General features: G+C 40.8%; 1 protein-coding gene across 1 annotated transcript in view; it reads right to left on the bottom strand.

Annotated features, from left to right (window-relative positions):
• The window catches only part of EYA4 (EYA transcriptional coactivator and phosphatase 4), a 236,115-nt gene that overhangs the window by 114,384 nt on the left and 107,196 nt on the right, over positions 1–14,535 (bottom strand). The window contains exons 4-5 of the mRNA XM_054978088.1: positions 5,274–5,398; positions 3,492–3,560 (exon numbers count right to left, since the gene is read on the bottom strand). Of these exons, the coding sequence (XP_054834063.1) occupies positions 3,492–3,560; positions 5,274–5,398 (194 nt within the window). The remainder of the gene's footprint in view (positions 1–3,491; positions 3,561–5,273; positions 5,399–14,535) is intronic.

The following is a 14,535-nucleotide window of genomic DNA, read 5'->3' as shown; positions in this document are numbered from 1 at the left end:
AAGCTTGTGTACAGGTAACTGGAAAACTTTTCCTCAGGGATTTTTTTCTGGGAAAAGAGGTGGTGGAACTCTCTATTATCAAAAGTGTGTGCACAAAGCGCACATGTGCTCCTGAAAATGTGTGATGACATCACTCCTGGAAGTGACACCACTTCCCAGAAGTGACACTGCTTCCTGGAAGTGACGCCGCTTCCCAGAACCCAGCACAATGCATTACAACAAGATAAATGTTAGTAAGCTTGGGAAATTACACTATTATGAGAAAGGGGTTTTTTCCTTTCTGTATCCTCTACAAAAAGTGAAATCTTCCATTCCCTTTCCCAAACATTTCATTTCTTTGGAATCGTATTTTAAAATATGCGAGGAGGAAGGGGCCTCTAAAAATCCAAAACTCATCTCACAAATCTAAATTCTAACAGATTCCCTCTGCCAGCGTAGAAAAAAAAATCCAAAATTCTTTCTCAAAATTCCACAGAGTCTGAAATTCCTAATCTAATGAATATTGAATTTTCAAATTTTCAGGGAGGGTTTTGCTTTACTGGAGCAATTCAAAATTAGATACTCAACTTTAGCTGCATTAGATTTACACTTAGTTTAAATGGCTTTTTTTTTGTTGCCTGCCAACTCTACCTTACCAATGGCTAAGCTGTTGTGACACTGTGAAATGCTCATAAATATTCCAATATCCCACACAAACAATATTCATAAAAACTTCCTTAACACCCATATGTCCACTGCAACTTCAGTGATGTTAATCAGGTGAGGGTGGGGAGAACCATTTGAGTTACAGCTGTTAAGACATAAGAACACCTATATGCTGATGAATATATTGATGAAAGCCTTCTGAGACTTGGACACAGCTATCCATTCCTAGCATAAAACTGGAATAACCATAACTGATATTTTAACCAATACAAATAACCATAACTGATATTTTAACAAACACAGAACCAATCTGCATTCAAAGCTGTGGGAACCATAACAATGTCAACTTCAGTCAACAAAAGAATGAAAGCAACACACAGAGCCCCACCCACTCCAATAAAAAGAAAGCAGAATGAACTCAAAGCAGCACACACACACACAGCCCCACCCACTCACCCTGAATGAAAATAAAATAGAATGATCTCAAAGCAGCACACATACACACACAGCTCCACCCACCCACTACCCCAATGAAAATAAAACAGAATGAACTCAAAGCATCCCCCACATACGCAGAAACCCCTGAATGAAAGCAGAATGAACTCAAAGCAGCTTAGCTCTCCTTTGCAGAGCCCGCGCTGGGCCCCAGCTTGCTCTCTCTCTCTCTCTCTCTCTCTCATTCACAGAGGAATGAAAAGAAAGCAGAATGAACTCAAAACAGCTTAACCTCCTCTGCAGAGCCCATGCTGGGCCCCAGCTTGCTCTCTCTCTCTCTCTCACTCACTCACAGAGGAATGAAAAGAAAGCAGAACAAACTCAAAGCTGCTTAACCTCCTCTGCAGAGCCTGCGCCCGGCCCAAGCAGCATCTGCTCTCTCTCATTCACTCAAGAAAGCAGAATGAACTCAAAGCAGCTTAGCCTCCTCTGCAGAGCCCGCGGGGCCGAAAGAAGAAGGAATCATGTGGGCAGATTCTAGAGCTGCCGGAACACCATTGCGGCGCGTCCTCCCTCAAAAAAAGCCCTGCTTTTCCTTATTGCTTCAGTGGCACTAGACTGATCCAGGATCTGTAACTTGGTAGCTATATCAATATAAAGGCCTTGTAAAAATATTCTTGTATAGGAAGTCCTATAAGTGGATTTGATTAAATGGATGCTTGATGAATATTTACAAATATTTATGATTATTTATATATTTATGAATATTTATTGGATATAGATTGGATGGATTTTAGATATTTATTGTAGAATTATCACTTTTGAGCACATCGCACTTTTGTATGGTTTAAAAATTTAACAATTTACAAAATGTATTAAATATAAAAATTTATATGTGTAAACCTTCAAGGTTTGGATATTGTTTGAGAGTGTTCTATACTCAGAGGATCCCTTTTGTTTAGCTACCTGCTCAAAAGCAGGACAACCCACTAACCCATTCAAACTATGTAATATGGGCCATGGTGCATCACATACAGGAATATATCTGCAAAACAATTATCTTCAAATGACAGAAAAAGCCACCTATAAGGTAAGGTCAGTATAAAGCTGCCTTCTGAAACAGACATAGAAAGGCAACTGGAAGACAACAGGAGTAGAAAAGGTGTGTATGTTTAATATATTTATTTTCACCATTTATTATCTGCCATTATCTTGTATAACAGAAAATAGTGATCCCTTAAGATAGTTTTCCATAGGTATGTTTTCACCAGCAGTGGAAATTTAGCAATATAGTTATTACCTAAAATACTCCATCACCCTGCTGGAAGAGAATAATTTGCCAGAGGATTTCATCCTCTTCTGGGAAGATGTCTGGACTGAGCTACAAACTTATGCTTGAATAATTTTAACACAGTTTATTTATTTTGTATCTGGATATGCATATGTGGCAATTCCACTATGATTTAGTAAATAAAAACTATTTATATAAGAAACCAAACAGTATGATTTTTTTTAAAATGGCTGAAACTGTGTAGCCTTTCTTTGATGTTATTTACAGATATAGGTATATACGCAGATAATATAAAATATATTACATGGGAATGCCTTTCTGCTACCAGGTGGAAATTGATGCAAGAAGCTGTATTTGGGAGGTTGACTGCTTTGATTTGGAAATAGGACGGGACTCTACTCATTTCCCTTCTACTATCTAAAAGGGCAGCTTATGAGAGGAAGGCAGACTGATGTAAGGAGCTGTATAAGGAGCTTTAAGCAGCAGTATAAAGAGCTGACGTGAGGAGCTATATTTGGGCACTGTATGGAATGGCCTGCCTGATGATGTCTGGAAGGCTCCCCCCTCTCCTGGCTTTCCACAAACTATGCAAAACTGAATTATTCAGGAATTTTTTTAGACAAGATGGCTGTACTGTAAGGAAATGATTCAAATAGATCCACTGGTAAAGAGATAAAAACATAGACTATACTACTGTCTATCATCTGTTGCGGCATGTATGATCCTACTAGGATCTGCATTGTTTACTACGTCATGTTTAATTGCTTATTTTCTCTTTCAGCATTGTGTCAATTCTGTATCAGATTTTTTCTTGTGTTCAAATCTCTGCAAATTTGTATTTGCTTACCCTATTTCATTGTTTATTGAATGTCCCAGATGTTGCATATATTGACTCTGCCTTGAGCCTCAGTAAGAAATGCGGACTATAAATAACATAAATAAAATAAAATAAAATAAATATTACAACTTCCCCGTTTTCTCTCATAATGTTAGGGGTTCTGAGAAGCAGAAGAGTGCCGTTTGATTAAAAAAATCATAGGAACAAAGCAAACTATTAGAGATTCAACACAACAATCATAAAGCCATCCACACACATGCACTATACCAAGATTGCTCATACTTGTTGCAGAAGAGGGAGTGCTGCAACTCAGCAACCAGTCTGCAGTGTTTAAAACAGTCATGTTGTCTCCTGAGAATTGGAATGGTATACAATGATTCATTGTCTGAATATCTGCTTAATGTACACTAATATTTTTCAGTGCAAAACAGAAACAAAAACATTTCACTAGAATGTTTTTAAGGGCAATTGGGGTAAATAATCACATACAGTTTAAGAGCTGTTTTTCCTTGTGTGATGCTTCAAATCACACAGAAAGAACTATGTGGGTTACATATTCTGGAACAATTTTTGGATATCATGCCAGAAAAAGTAGATTTCTCTGCTATATTATTAGAAAGAATGTTATTGAAAACAGGTGCATTTACTTATTTAAATGCATTCATGTTAATGCGGGGGGCACAGAGATTATATTTGCAAGAAAAATCCATCCTTACTGCAGTTGATTCTGATATATATATATATATAATCAGAATTAACTGCAATTTATATACATAGAAACGAAGCTGTGACAAACAGCGTGCCATTAACATGTAGAAAGAGTAACTCATACTATGCAAACCAGGTTATCAACGATAGTCAAACAGCTATAAAACCTGGAATAGGCACCATTTTATTTTATTATTTTGGATAAGAAATGTAATCATTTTCAAAATTTCCCCCATTTTGTTCTGTATGCAAAAATCTGTTTAGTGCTGATTCTTTTCTCCTAACAAGATAAAGCTAACAGGACAATGGCAGATTACATGCTTTAAACATAGAAGGTTCATAATTTAATCTCTAGCAGGATTGGGGACAGAGGTCGGGGGGACAGGTATATACAATGTACAATAGTGAGCTAGGTGGACCAATGGTTAGACTCAGTAAAATAAGAGGACCCCACAAGAAAACAAAACCACAGAACCCCAAAATAATATGAAAAAATTCAATATAGATAATACGTATTATTATAAAATAGTGCAGTCTGGGGGTGGGGAACTAAAATTGCACAGGGAGCTGACTAGGAGCTACACCAGAGTATCTTCGAGATACATTGACATATCTTCAGCATAAGGCTGGAGGCTGGGCAGTAAAATAGAAAAAGTAATTAAAATGGGAATGGCAAATCTGAAATGCAGGCCAAATCATAGGGCCAGAAAAACAGTCCAAGAATTATTGGACTAAGATGCAGACATACTGAAGGTGAGTCCAGTACTGGTAGAGGTTGAGATGAAGAGAAATATGGTCTGTAGGAACAACACAAGGATATATAGAAAAGATCAGGGTAATTTTAGAGGCCAGAGGATTGTCAGTAAGCAAGACTAGCCCTTTTCCAGGTATTCTTAGCTTGCAGATAATTGTAACATATGATGCTGCCTTATACTTACAGTGCCATCCTATGATGGTTTTCTCAGAATCCTATTCAAGTTTATATAATGGAACATACTTTCAAGAAAGTGCTAAAAGGATTGCACAGTTAGTCTCATTATTGGTCCATCTAGCTTTCTGCAGTCTACTCTTAACAGCACCCTTTCAGAGTCTCAGTCAGGAAAGGGCCTTTTCCAACACCTGCTTTTCTAAATCCCTCAGTTGGCAATAACAGAGATTGCAACTGGAATCTTCTGCTAGGAAAGCAGGTGTACTGAGCTACACCCATTCCCTGAATTAAAAATTTGCTTTATAATCATATACATTTAACTACCTGTTCCTTCTTATCTTTTTGGGAAATATTTATTGCCACCATGAACTAGTTTATCTCTAAAAGTGCCAGAGCCTTCAGATTTAAAGAGTTAGGTCTTCACTCACCGCCAGTTCCATTTGTTGTAACAGATGTGCTGCTGAGATTAGATTTGTCCAGTTTAGAACTGCCTGGTGTTTCACTGCTTCCCACAAGATTATGAGGACTTGCTAGATCCTGCATTTCCATAGATCTATTAGAAGAAAAAATACTATTACAATACAACTTGCATTACAATGTGTGCAGAGCTCCCTCAGTTATTCGTTATATGCGCGCGCACATGCACACACACACACACAAATACTTTTCCTGAAAATTACATATAGGAAAAGAACAATCAAATTTTTGAAGTCAGCTTCAAGTCTGGAACATAAGAAGATATGCTGGTGCACACTTTCTGGATTAAATACTATAATTTGTGATGCGATGCATGCATTTTGAGCGCTGAACTCACTGATTTCCTGCAAAGCTGCAAAAGATGCTGAATCACAGTATTTTTGGTGGATATTTATTGGTTACTGATTTTGCTATTACAAGTATGTAACAAAAGGTAGTCTGGCACCATTAAGAACTTGCTACAATCCTATATAAATTAAATAACCGCAATTGATAAGACTCAACAGCTAATTTCAGTGGCACACAAAACTTTTTAACAAGACCATCATAAACAGAAGCAGACAGGCTTTGTTATTTTAATAGTAAAGTGACTGTTATTAAGGAACATTTTCTACTGGCATACTGGTATGGTATGTTGAACCATTCATTCCATAGGACTTCAAGAACAGACCAACAAAGGGTTTATCTCCACAGGTTTTCCTGTCAGTTCTGGCCCCATTCTGCTTCAGTTTATCTCCTGATTTCCACACATATTTGTGTGCCTTTAGTTTTCACTTTTTTTGGTTTTTTTTCCTGTTTTTTCCCTTGTTTTGAGACCACTTTTACCCCATCTTTTTTTAAAGCCGATGCTGAGCCACCTTTGTTCCTTGTGCATAATGTTTCTTTCGTTTTGTTGGTCCTACCCACTTCTACCCTCATCCAACTCACTTTCCAATGACTGGACATTCATCCTTATCAAACCACTCCTTGCCCTTTCTTCTGGTTTTCAATCTTTTTTTTATTATTATTCACATGACTCCATGAATTACTTATCTTTCCATCACAAGACCCAACATGGTGGGTGTCAAGGAGGAGGAGGTGGGGCAGATTAGCAAAGATGCACCCTTTTTAAAGTTTTTGCACATGCATATATTGTTGTATTGATTCAAGGGCTTAGTTTAAAAAAAATCCAACCAAGATGAGGGGAGAAAAAGCCCCCGATTCCCAATCTCACTGCCACTAGTACTTGCTCCCTCTGAAATTTCAGGGCAAGTCACACTCCAAACTGAGGAAGAGGGACTGGAAAAGTATGAGCCACCAACGAGGAGAGAGAAGAAAAGCTCTGAGAATTCTCTGGTAGCTCCAAGTTGCTGTCACCTTCTCTCCCCCTCTCCTCTTAATCTTTCATATTGTGTGGTAATCTTAGGCATGATTATCTGGACGGAAGCCCCACTTAATACTGCAGAAGTTACTCCTAAGTGAACATGCCTAGGATCAAGCTGTGGGTCACTCTGAGGGAAAGAAGCATCTTAGCTGCTCATCCTTTTCCAATCCCTCTTTGCCAGTTCAGAGTGTAACTTATCCTGAAATTTCAGAAGGAGGGGATTGCTGGCAACAGCAAAAAGGGGGGATCAACAAATTTTTCTCCCCTCAGCTTGACTGGATCTTTTTTTTAAAAATTAAGCACTTATATTGATACAGCAATATCAGCATGCACAAAAAATACAAAGAGTGCTGTGATGCTACCAGTGCTGTGATGCACCCTTGCTTGAAAATCCTGATTATTTAAGGCACATGCAGAACAAAATAAAACAACTCCATAACTGTAAAAATACAGCAGGAAGGAAAGACATGCAGAAGAACTATACCCAAACCAATCTCAATCCTTGTGATTCGACTACTACAAAAATCAGGAGTAAACCAAGTGTGTGGAGAAGCCTAAAGAGATGTTTACCCACAGACGTCTTTTATTCTTCATTCTGGTTTAGTTACAGGTATGGAATCCCACATGGTTCCAGCACCTGAGGTTTTATTTATCTCTATTTATTTATTTATGTTATTTGTACTCTGCCTTTCCCACTGAGACTTAACACAGATTACACAGTATAAGTCAATACAATCAACAACTAGTAGATTCAACAGATAACACAATACCACATCAATTGCAGAAATGTGAAAAAAAGCATAGATCTGGATACCGATATGAAACATAAAAACAACACATAAGTAATTTGAAATGAACGTATTAAACAATGTGGCAACACCTGCAGTAGCATCTCTACACCAACAGATAGTAACTAGTACTATAGTCTACAGGCCCTGTACCTTTACCAGGAAATGTCTGATCAATTTCTTACAGCACAGGCCTGCCTATTACCTGAGTAAAAAGCCTCCTGAATAATTCGCTTTTGCATAGTTTGTAGAAAGGTAGGAGAATGGGAACTTTCCTGACCTCTTCAGGCAGGCTGTTGCATAAGGTGGAAGCCACTACAGAGAACCTGGGTATGAGTAGCTATTGATTTTGGCTTGCCTCCTAGGGTTTTCCGGCTAGCCTTCCCCTAGCAACTTGTCCTGCCTCTCTTGGCGGAAATCTGCTGCTCCTTCAGTGTTTTCACTTGGGGCTAGCAATAAGAATATTAGATTATCTCTCCCCCCTCCCCCTGCCCTTTCACGGATCAAAAAGCAGGGGGAACCAAGTACACTATTTTTAAAAGAATAAAAATATTTTAAAAGAATATACTCTTATTTACTCACCATTTAAATAGGAATATATGATGGGTGAAAAACAAATGTTAGAATGTATTTCAATTGGTCTCAATGATATGATGACGATTACAAACGGAAATAAAGTATCAAATCAAAACCACAGGACTAGCATAGCTGGATAAAAATCCTTCTGTTCTGAAACCACTAAGCATTTGAGAGTTAGTAACTGACGGAAAGGAGAATGCTGAGGCACTGAATAAGGAACACGATTACCAGAGCAAACAGGACAATAGTAAGTGAGAGGAAATGTTAAGTGTAGTTTCCACTTTGTGAAACTGTAGTTTTCCTACTAAATTCCACACTATTTACTGAGCATGAATCACCAAGTACTCTCTGGAATACAGAGCAATTCATGTGGATGAGGAATTCGGCTTTCCCAGCCGCGGCTCGCCGCGTAAGCTGGGAGCCGGCAATTGGAGCCCTTGGAAGGAGAAGGAGGCAGACTCCCTCCCTCTCCATCCGGGTTCTGGGAAGGGGCGGAGCTTGGCGCTTTTGTGCGCGTTCTGCCCCTTCCCGGCGTCAGTTCTTTCAAGCGCTCGGAGGAGTCGGGACTTGCTCCGTGCTCCGGCGCTTTGCAGCACAGCAGCAGGGAGCTTGGCCGGGCCGGCTGGGCCTGCTGCGGGCTGTGCACGGCCCGGAGTTGTTGAGCCGCCGCCGTGGTAACGGCGGCGGAGTGTGTGGGGCGCTGCCGCCGCGGTATCGGCAGGCTAGGCGCGGATCTTTGCGGGCCCTGGGGTTTTTGGGTGGGCTAGCCATTCAGAGCCGTTTACGGGTAGTGGCCCTGGTGGGCTTGGCTTTGCCCGCGGCATTCCTCTTTGCCTGGTGCGCTTTTCGGGCCCGCTAGGGGCTCCCCCCCGGGGCTTTTATTCCCCCCATTGCCCCTCCCCCATTGCAGAAGTCCGTTGGCTTTGTAAGTGGGGGTCAGTTGGCTGGGTGTGTGCAGCTGACACCATCTGGTGGGTGCTAGCCGCACTGCAGGTGACTCCTGGTCCTGTTGCTGGGGAAAAGTGGGGTGACATCTTTGGGGGTGTGGTCATTGCAGCCTTGGCTTGTTGCTGGGGAGGTTTGGGCGACTCCTATTGGAGAGAGCTGTAACTGGTCTGGCAAGGGCTCCTGGTGACACCTACTGGGACAAGGCTGTTACTTTTGTTACTTGTAGTGCATCTTGAGCTTGCTAAAGCATGCCACCCAAAAAGGGAGGGGGCCCTGCTAAGGGCAAACAGCCGGTGAAACGGCCTGCACCCAAGAAACCTCCTCCAACTCTGTCCTCATCGGATGATGAGGATGGCCCTAGTAGGCAGGAGTTGATGGAGCGCATGGCTGAATGTCCCTGTAGTATTATGAAGACATTTTTAAAAGTAAAATACAAACAAACAAACAAACAAACAAAAGGGAGGAGAAATCCAAACAAATATGAAAAATGTCTAAAGACATAAAATACGTAGAATCCCTAAAAGGTAGTTAAATTAGGTTGTTATACCACAGAAAATGTTAGACTAATAAAAATATTATATAGGTAAGGGACTTGCAACAACCTCTGGGGGGCATCATTCCCCCCTGTATTCCCTCCCCTGCTATTTCTTCTTTCCCTCCTTTTGGCAGCCCTCATATCCAGAGAGAGCCAGTTTGGTGTAGTGGTTAAGAGCGTGGGACTCTAATCTGGAGAAATGGGTTTGATTCCCCACTCCTTCACTTAAAGCCAGCTAGGTGACCTTGGGCCAGTCACAGCTTCTAGGAGTTCTCTCTGCCCCTCCCACCTCACAGAGTGTTTGTTGTTGGGGATAATAATAGCATACTTTGAAAACTGCCCTGAGTGGGTGTTAAGTCATCCTGAAGGGCGGTATATAAATCATATGTTATTGTTATCGTCTCCCTTTCCCTACTTTCTTGTCTCCTTTCCTACCACCAGCCAACCTACTTTTTATTTACACCCTATTACCTGGATGGGACTCCTTCCACGTAAGAGGGGGGAATCTGCAGCAAGGAGAAGGCTGTGAGAAAGGGATAACAAAGCGGGATACTCTAGCAATTTTACAAGGTCCCCTCCCCAAGGGGACTAACAAGATGGGTGTTCTTCAAAGACAAAGAGTATTTTTTATTTAAAAGGGAAAACACACACACACAAGAAGTAACACACACGCAACAAGATTCTGAGGAAAAGCAGTGGTAAAACTGGTATAGAGGGATTTTCAGGTGATAATTACTTATCCAGGAACCAGGGGTGGTCCATGGAAGAGGGCTTCAAACATCCTGTGTCTTCGGCCAAGGAGTAGGGCTCAGAGAGAGACTCCGAGGGCACTACACATGGGTCCCAGTAAGCATGTACGATTTGAATGGGGCAAAGCCCAAGTTCTTATAAGGCAAATCATGTCCTGAGGCTGGGGACCCACTCAGCCATTAGGACAAAGACCTTAAAGGTCATCTTCTGGAAATGACAAAGGTCTGAGTACCTTTCACTGATGCTACCGGGGTGGGACAAAGGGATAAGTTTGGGTTCTCCTGGTGCTTCACAAAGAAACGGTTGCTAGTTAATGTTACCGGAGCTTAGCTAATGAATTTAGACTTTTGATTAAATGTTCCCAGTCAGGAGTTATAAAGTCATCAGAGCAGATTGATGGTCCTTGATTGTAGGATAGGATTCAAATCATGGAAGAGAGGGGAGATTGGAATGTTTGGGTGGTGAGTGACTCATGAATACACTTATTGTCTTGATTGCACCTTCCGCAGCTTGGGGGGGCAGGAGTCAATCATGCCCAGTCCTTGGCATTTGCATTTACAGTCCAGGCATGATTCACACTAAATGGAGGGGAGGACCAACTGAACTCCTCCCTCCACAGCTACTTGAATGGAAAAACATGTGGGGGAGGTTGGGGAACTCCCTCCCATGCTTATATATATACCCCTGGCTCGAGTGTCCATCTCTTTTGCTTGCTGGAGCTGTGCTGCCCCACACAGTACTGCTCCTCCCAGACAGCATGGGAGAAAATGTTGCCAGTTAGAACATTTGCACAAATCAGACAAACAAATGAATACAAAGTCAAAAGTGAGGTTGAATTCAACAAAAAAATAAGCCACAGAGTAGATTTTAAAAAGAGATTGGTGTTTGCTCAGTGTCATTATGCACAAGACACAATACTTGTTTTAGGAGAAACTAATGCTTTATGTACTTAAACATTTTGACAAAACAGAAAATACGAGTATGTAGTAAGAGCCAAAGGGGAGGTTAAAAGTCCCACAAAATATGTAAGACAGCATGATTTATTTTTCTTATCAATATATCCTGAAAGTTAAAACCCACAACAGTATGCCATGCAAACCTACCAAATAACAGTAAGCTTACAGACAAAAGAATAAGCAACCCCAGCACTCAACTGTCAGTAAAAATAAAACTCAGAATTCATACTTTTGGCTCACTGCCTTTTTTAGTGTTCAGAGAACGTAAAAGCATTTAGCTGAAAAACATGTCTACAGAGATTCCTAGACTGCTCTGTGCACTTTCCTAACATAACTCTATCAATATACCTTAATCATGACCTGCAACAACCTCACAATTCCGGTTCTGGGCCTCCTCTGAACAGCAGACAAGAAACCCCTAAGGACTAAGTTGAGACCACCATACTCATTTTCACTTATAACCAAATCCAGATTTGAACTTTGAAAGCCTAAGGTGGAGAGCTGATTGTAGAAAGGCAAATCCATTTTACGCTTAAAAGGGTGGGTAAAGTTACTTTACTTTGGGAATTGCCCTTATATTTGGTCACTTTCAAAGAAATTTGACAACAATACTGACTCAAAACATACTGAAATATAACAGATTGTAAAACATAATTCACTACAGCAAGCAGAATTTTGGGTCACACTTGGATGTATGCAAGCCTTCTGGGTTCTTTGTATGAAATACCATAACACAGAAAACTTATGAGACTCATAAAGAATCCTATCTATTAGAGAAAGAATGTGTGAGTCAAAGAACCAGTGAAGTTTTTTGGAAAGAAAAAAATCTTACAGAATGACCAGGCTGTTCAGACAGCCCATCTGCAGCGCAACCACATAAAAGGCCCATGGGCAAATCCAAACGCATTAGCAGAAGTGCTTGAGGAATCTGCCAAAGAGCCAGATGCTGGTGATTGCAGAATTTCTTCTATAGCTGTCATCTGAATCCTCCAACTGCCATCCAAAATGCGGACAATGAAAAATGGTGCTCTAATAATACAGGATGCACCAAGTATTAGTTTAGTCTGAATAATCATCTGGACTCATTAACATGATTTTTAAAATGATGATGTGGAAAATAGTCAAGGTAAAGATGATGTATTTCTGAAATCTTTCTTTAGGCTATAAACATAATTAAAGCAGGATTTCTATTTTTCTCCTGCTCCCTGTTACATCGAAGCATACAGACTTCCTACTTCCTCCACTCATCTTTTTCAGGACCACCTCCATTCCAGTTTCTGACTTCTCTGGTCCCTCAACATAGCCCCCCGTCTTTTTGCCATTCTCCCTTCAGCTCTACTCAGCTACTGCCAGGCACATTCGCAGATAACAAAGAGAAGGAATTCTACGTCTGGTGGAAGAAAATGATTTTACAAGACTTCTGATGTTACATGCTGTGTAGACTGCTGCTCTGCTATCATTCTCTATCCCTGATCAATATCTATAGTAATCACTAGGCAGGGATATTCATGACATGACCTCACATGGGTTGTAAACTGGCACATTCATGAGCCAGACTCTGAATTAAGCTTCTTCACATGTTAAGCATGGTTGCCATTCAGTTCTTTTGCAAAGCATGGAGGGAAACATTGCAGATCTGACGAAGGTAGCTTGATTCTTGAAAGCTTATACCCTGGAAACCCTGTTGGCTTTTATGGTGCTACAGCACTTGAATCTTGTTCCCCTGTACTGGCCCTTATCTTTCTTTCCTATTAAGATAATTTCTCCAACCAAGTCCCTATTTCAACTCCCCAATGTCAAATCTCAACTGTCAGTCCTCAATTCACTCTGCTCTCCTTCCCTTCAATTGGCTGTTGAAGTCCTGTCCTCACAGACTCCAGTGTTCCTTGGTGCATTTTTCTACTCAGTCACACTTTCTAGGCTGGAAATTTTATTAGTCCTCCTTATTCAACTCATTACCACCTCCAAGAATCAGTTCAGGGCATGTACCACACCATGTGACACTGATGAAAAGGAGCAAAAGTCGATGCCATTGTCCTATTGATGGCACCTCACATCAAATCTCAGGATGATTTCAGCCAGCAGTTTCATATTCATGGTAAGTATTATGGAGAATAAAACAGGACTCTACAGGATCCACTACAGAGCAGAAGCATCACTTTATGGAACAGAACATCCCTATCCAGACAGGCATTTAAGGATATCAGAGTAAACAGGAAAAAAATGTTAAAACATCCCAGAGAAGTATTAAGATAGCACCCCTCTTTTCCAGTACAAATAGCCAGTCAGAGGAACTAATGGATCTGCTGTATTAAACCCATGGTTGAAGACCGATTGAAATGAGGCCCCATAACATATAATCTGAAAGCACTTGTAACTAGCGTATTACAACCTATTCAGAAATCTTTCCCAATCAAGGAGAGATTTGCAACTGGATGGCAGTTGGCACAATTGTTAGGTCCACAAGTAGAGTGGTTACACAAGCACCTTGTTTAGGGCAGTTGGAACTGTTCCATCTCTCAAGGAGCCATTATAACTTCTCATAACCAAATTATTACTTCTTCCTGGCTAGATATAATTATATATACATACAAACATACATATTTTTGATGTTGCTCTACTTCTATAGTGTCCAGGGCAATATTTGTGGTTCAGCTTACCATATTTTATCCTCACAACAGCTGTTAGAGATGGACTAGTCATCTTGCATCCTACGGTCATCTAGCAAACTTTATGAATGAGTAAGGATTTGAACTTTGGTCTCCTGCGCCCTATTCTAAACACTCTGACCACTATATCACATGGTCTGTAATTAGGCAAGAAAAGCAAGGTGCAAAGGGAATAAGGCAGATCTCTTAAAGCACTTTATCCACATCCTTAGGCAACAATGCCTGGATTCACCCCAAAGACAATCGGAGGTGATAGTAATCACTGGCATACAGATTAGAGCAAATATAGGTGATTTTATCTGCAAGTTTATGCCAGCAAACATACTCAGCAAACTGCTGAAGGTTCAACAGAGCTGTCATTAAAACCAGCCCTAGGCAAAATTTTCATCACTCAAAATAGCTCCACTGTATCTCTGTGGATAAACCAGCAGAGAAGTGTCACTGTGACACTGAGAGATCTCTGTCTTTTGGTACTACACGTCTGAAGATGCCAGTCACAGCTGCTGGCGAAACGTCAGGAACTACAATGCCAAGACCACGGCTATCCAGCGTGGAAAATACACAACAACCATCGTTCTCCGGCCGTGAAAGCCTTCAACAATAACTGGGTTCTATTCAGCGAAAC

This window comes from Eublepharis macularius, chromosome 1 (assembly GCF_028583425.1).
Source record: "Eublepharis macularius isolate TG4126 chromosome 1, MPM_Emac_v1.0, whole genome shotgun sequence".
NCBI lineage: Eukaryota > Metazoa > Chordata > Lepidosauria > Squamata > Eublepharidae > Eublepharis > Eublepharis macularius.
The sequence above is the reverse complement of the archived record's forward strand: the minus strand, read 5'-3'. Positions and strand labels throughout refer to the sequence as shown.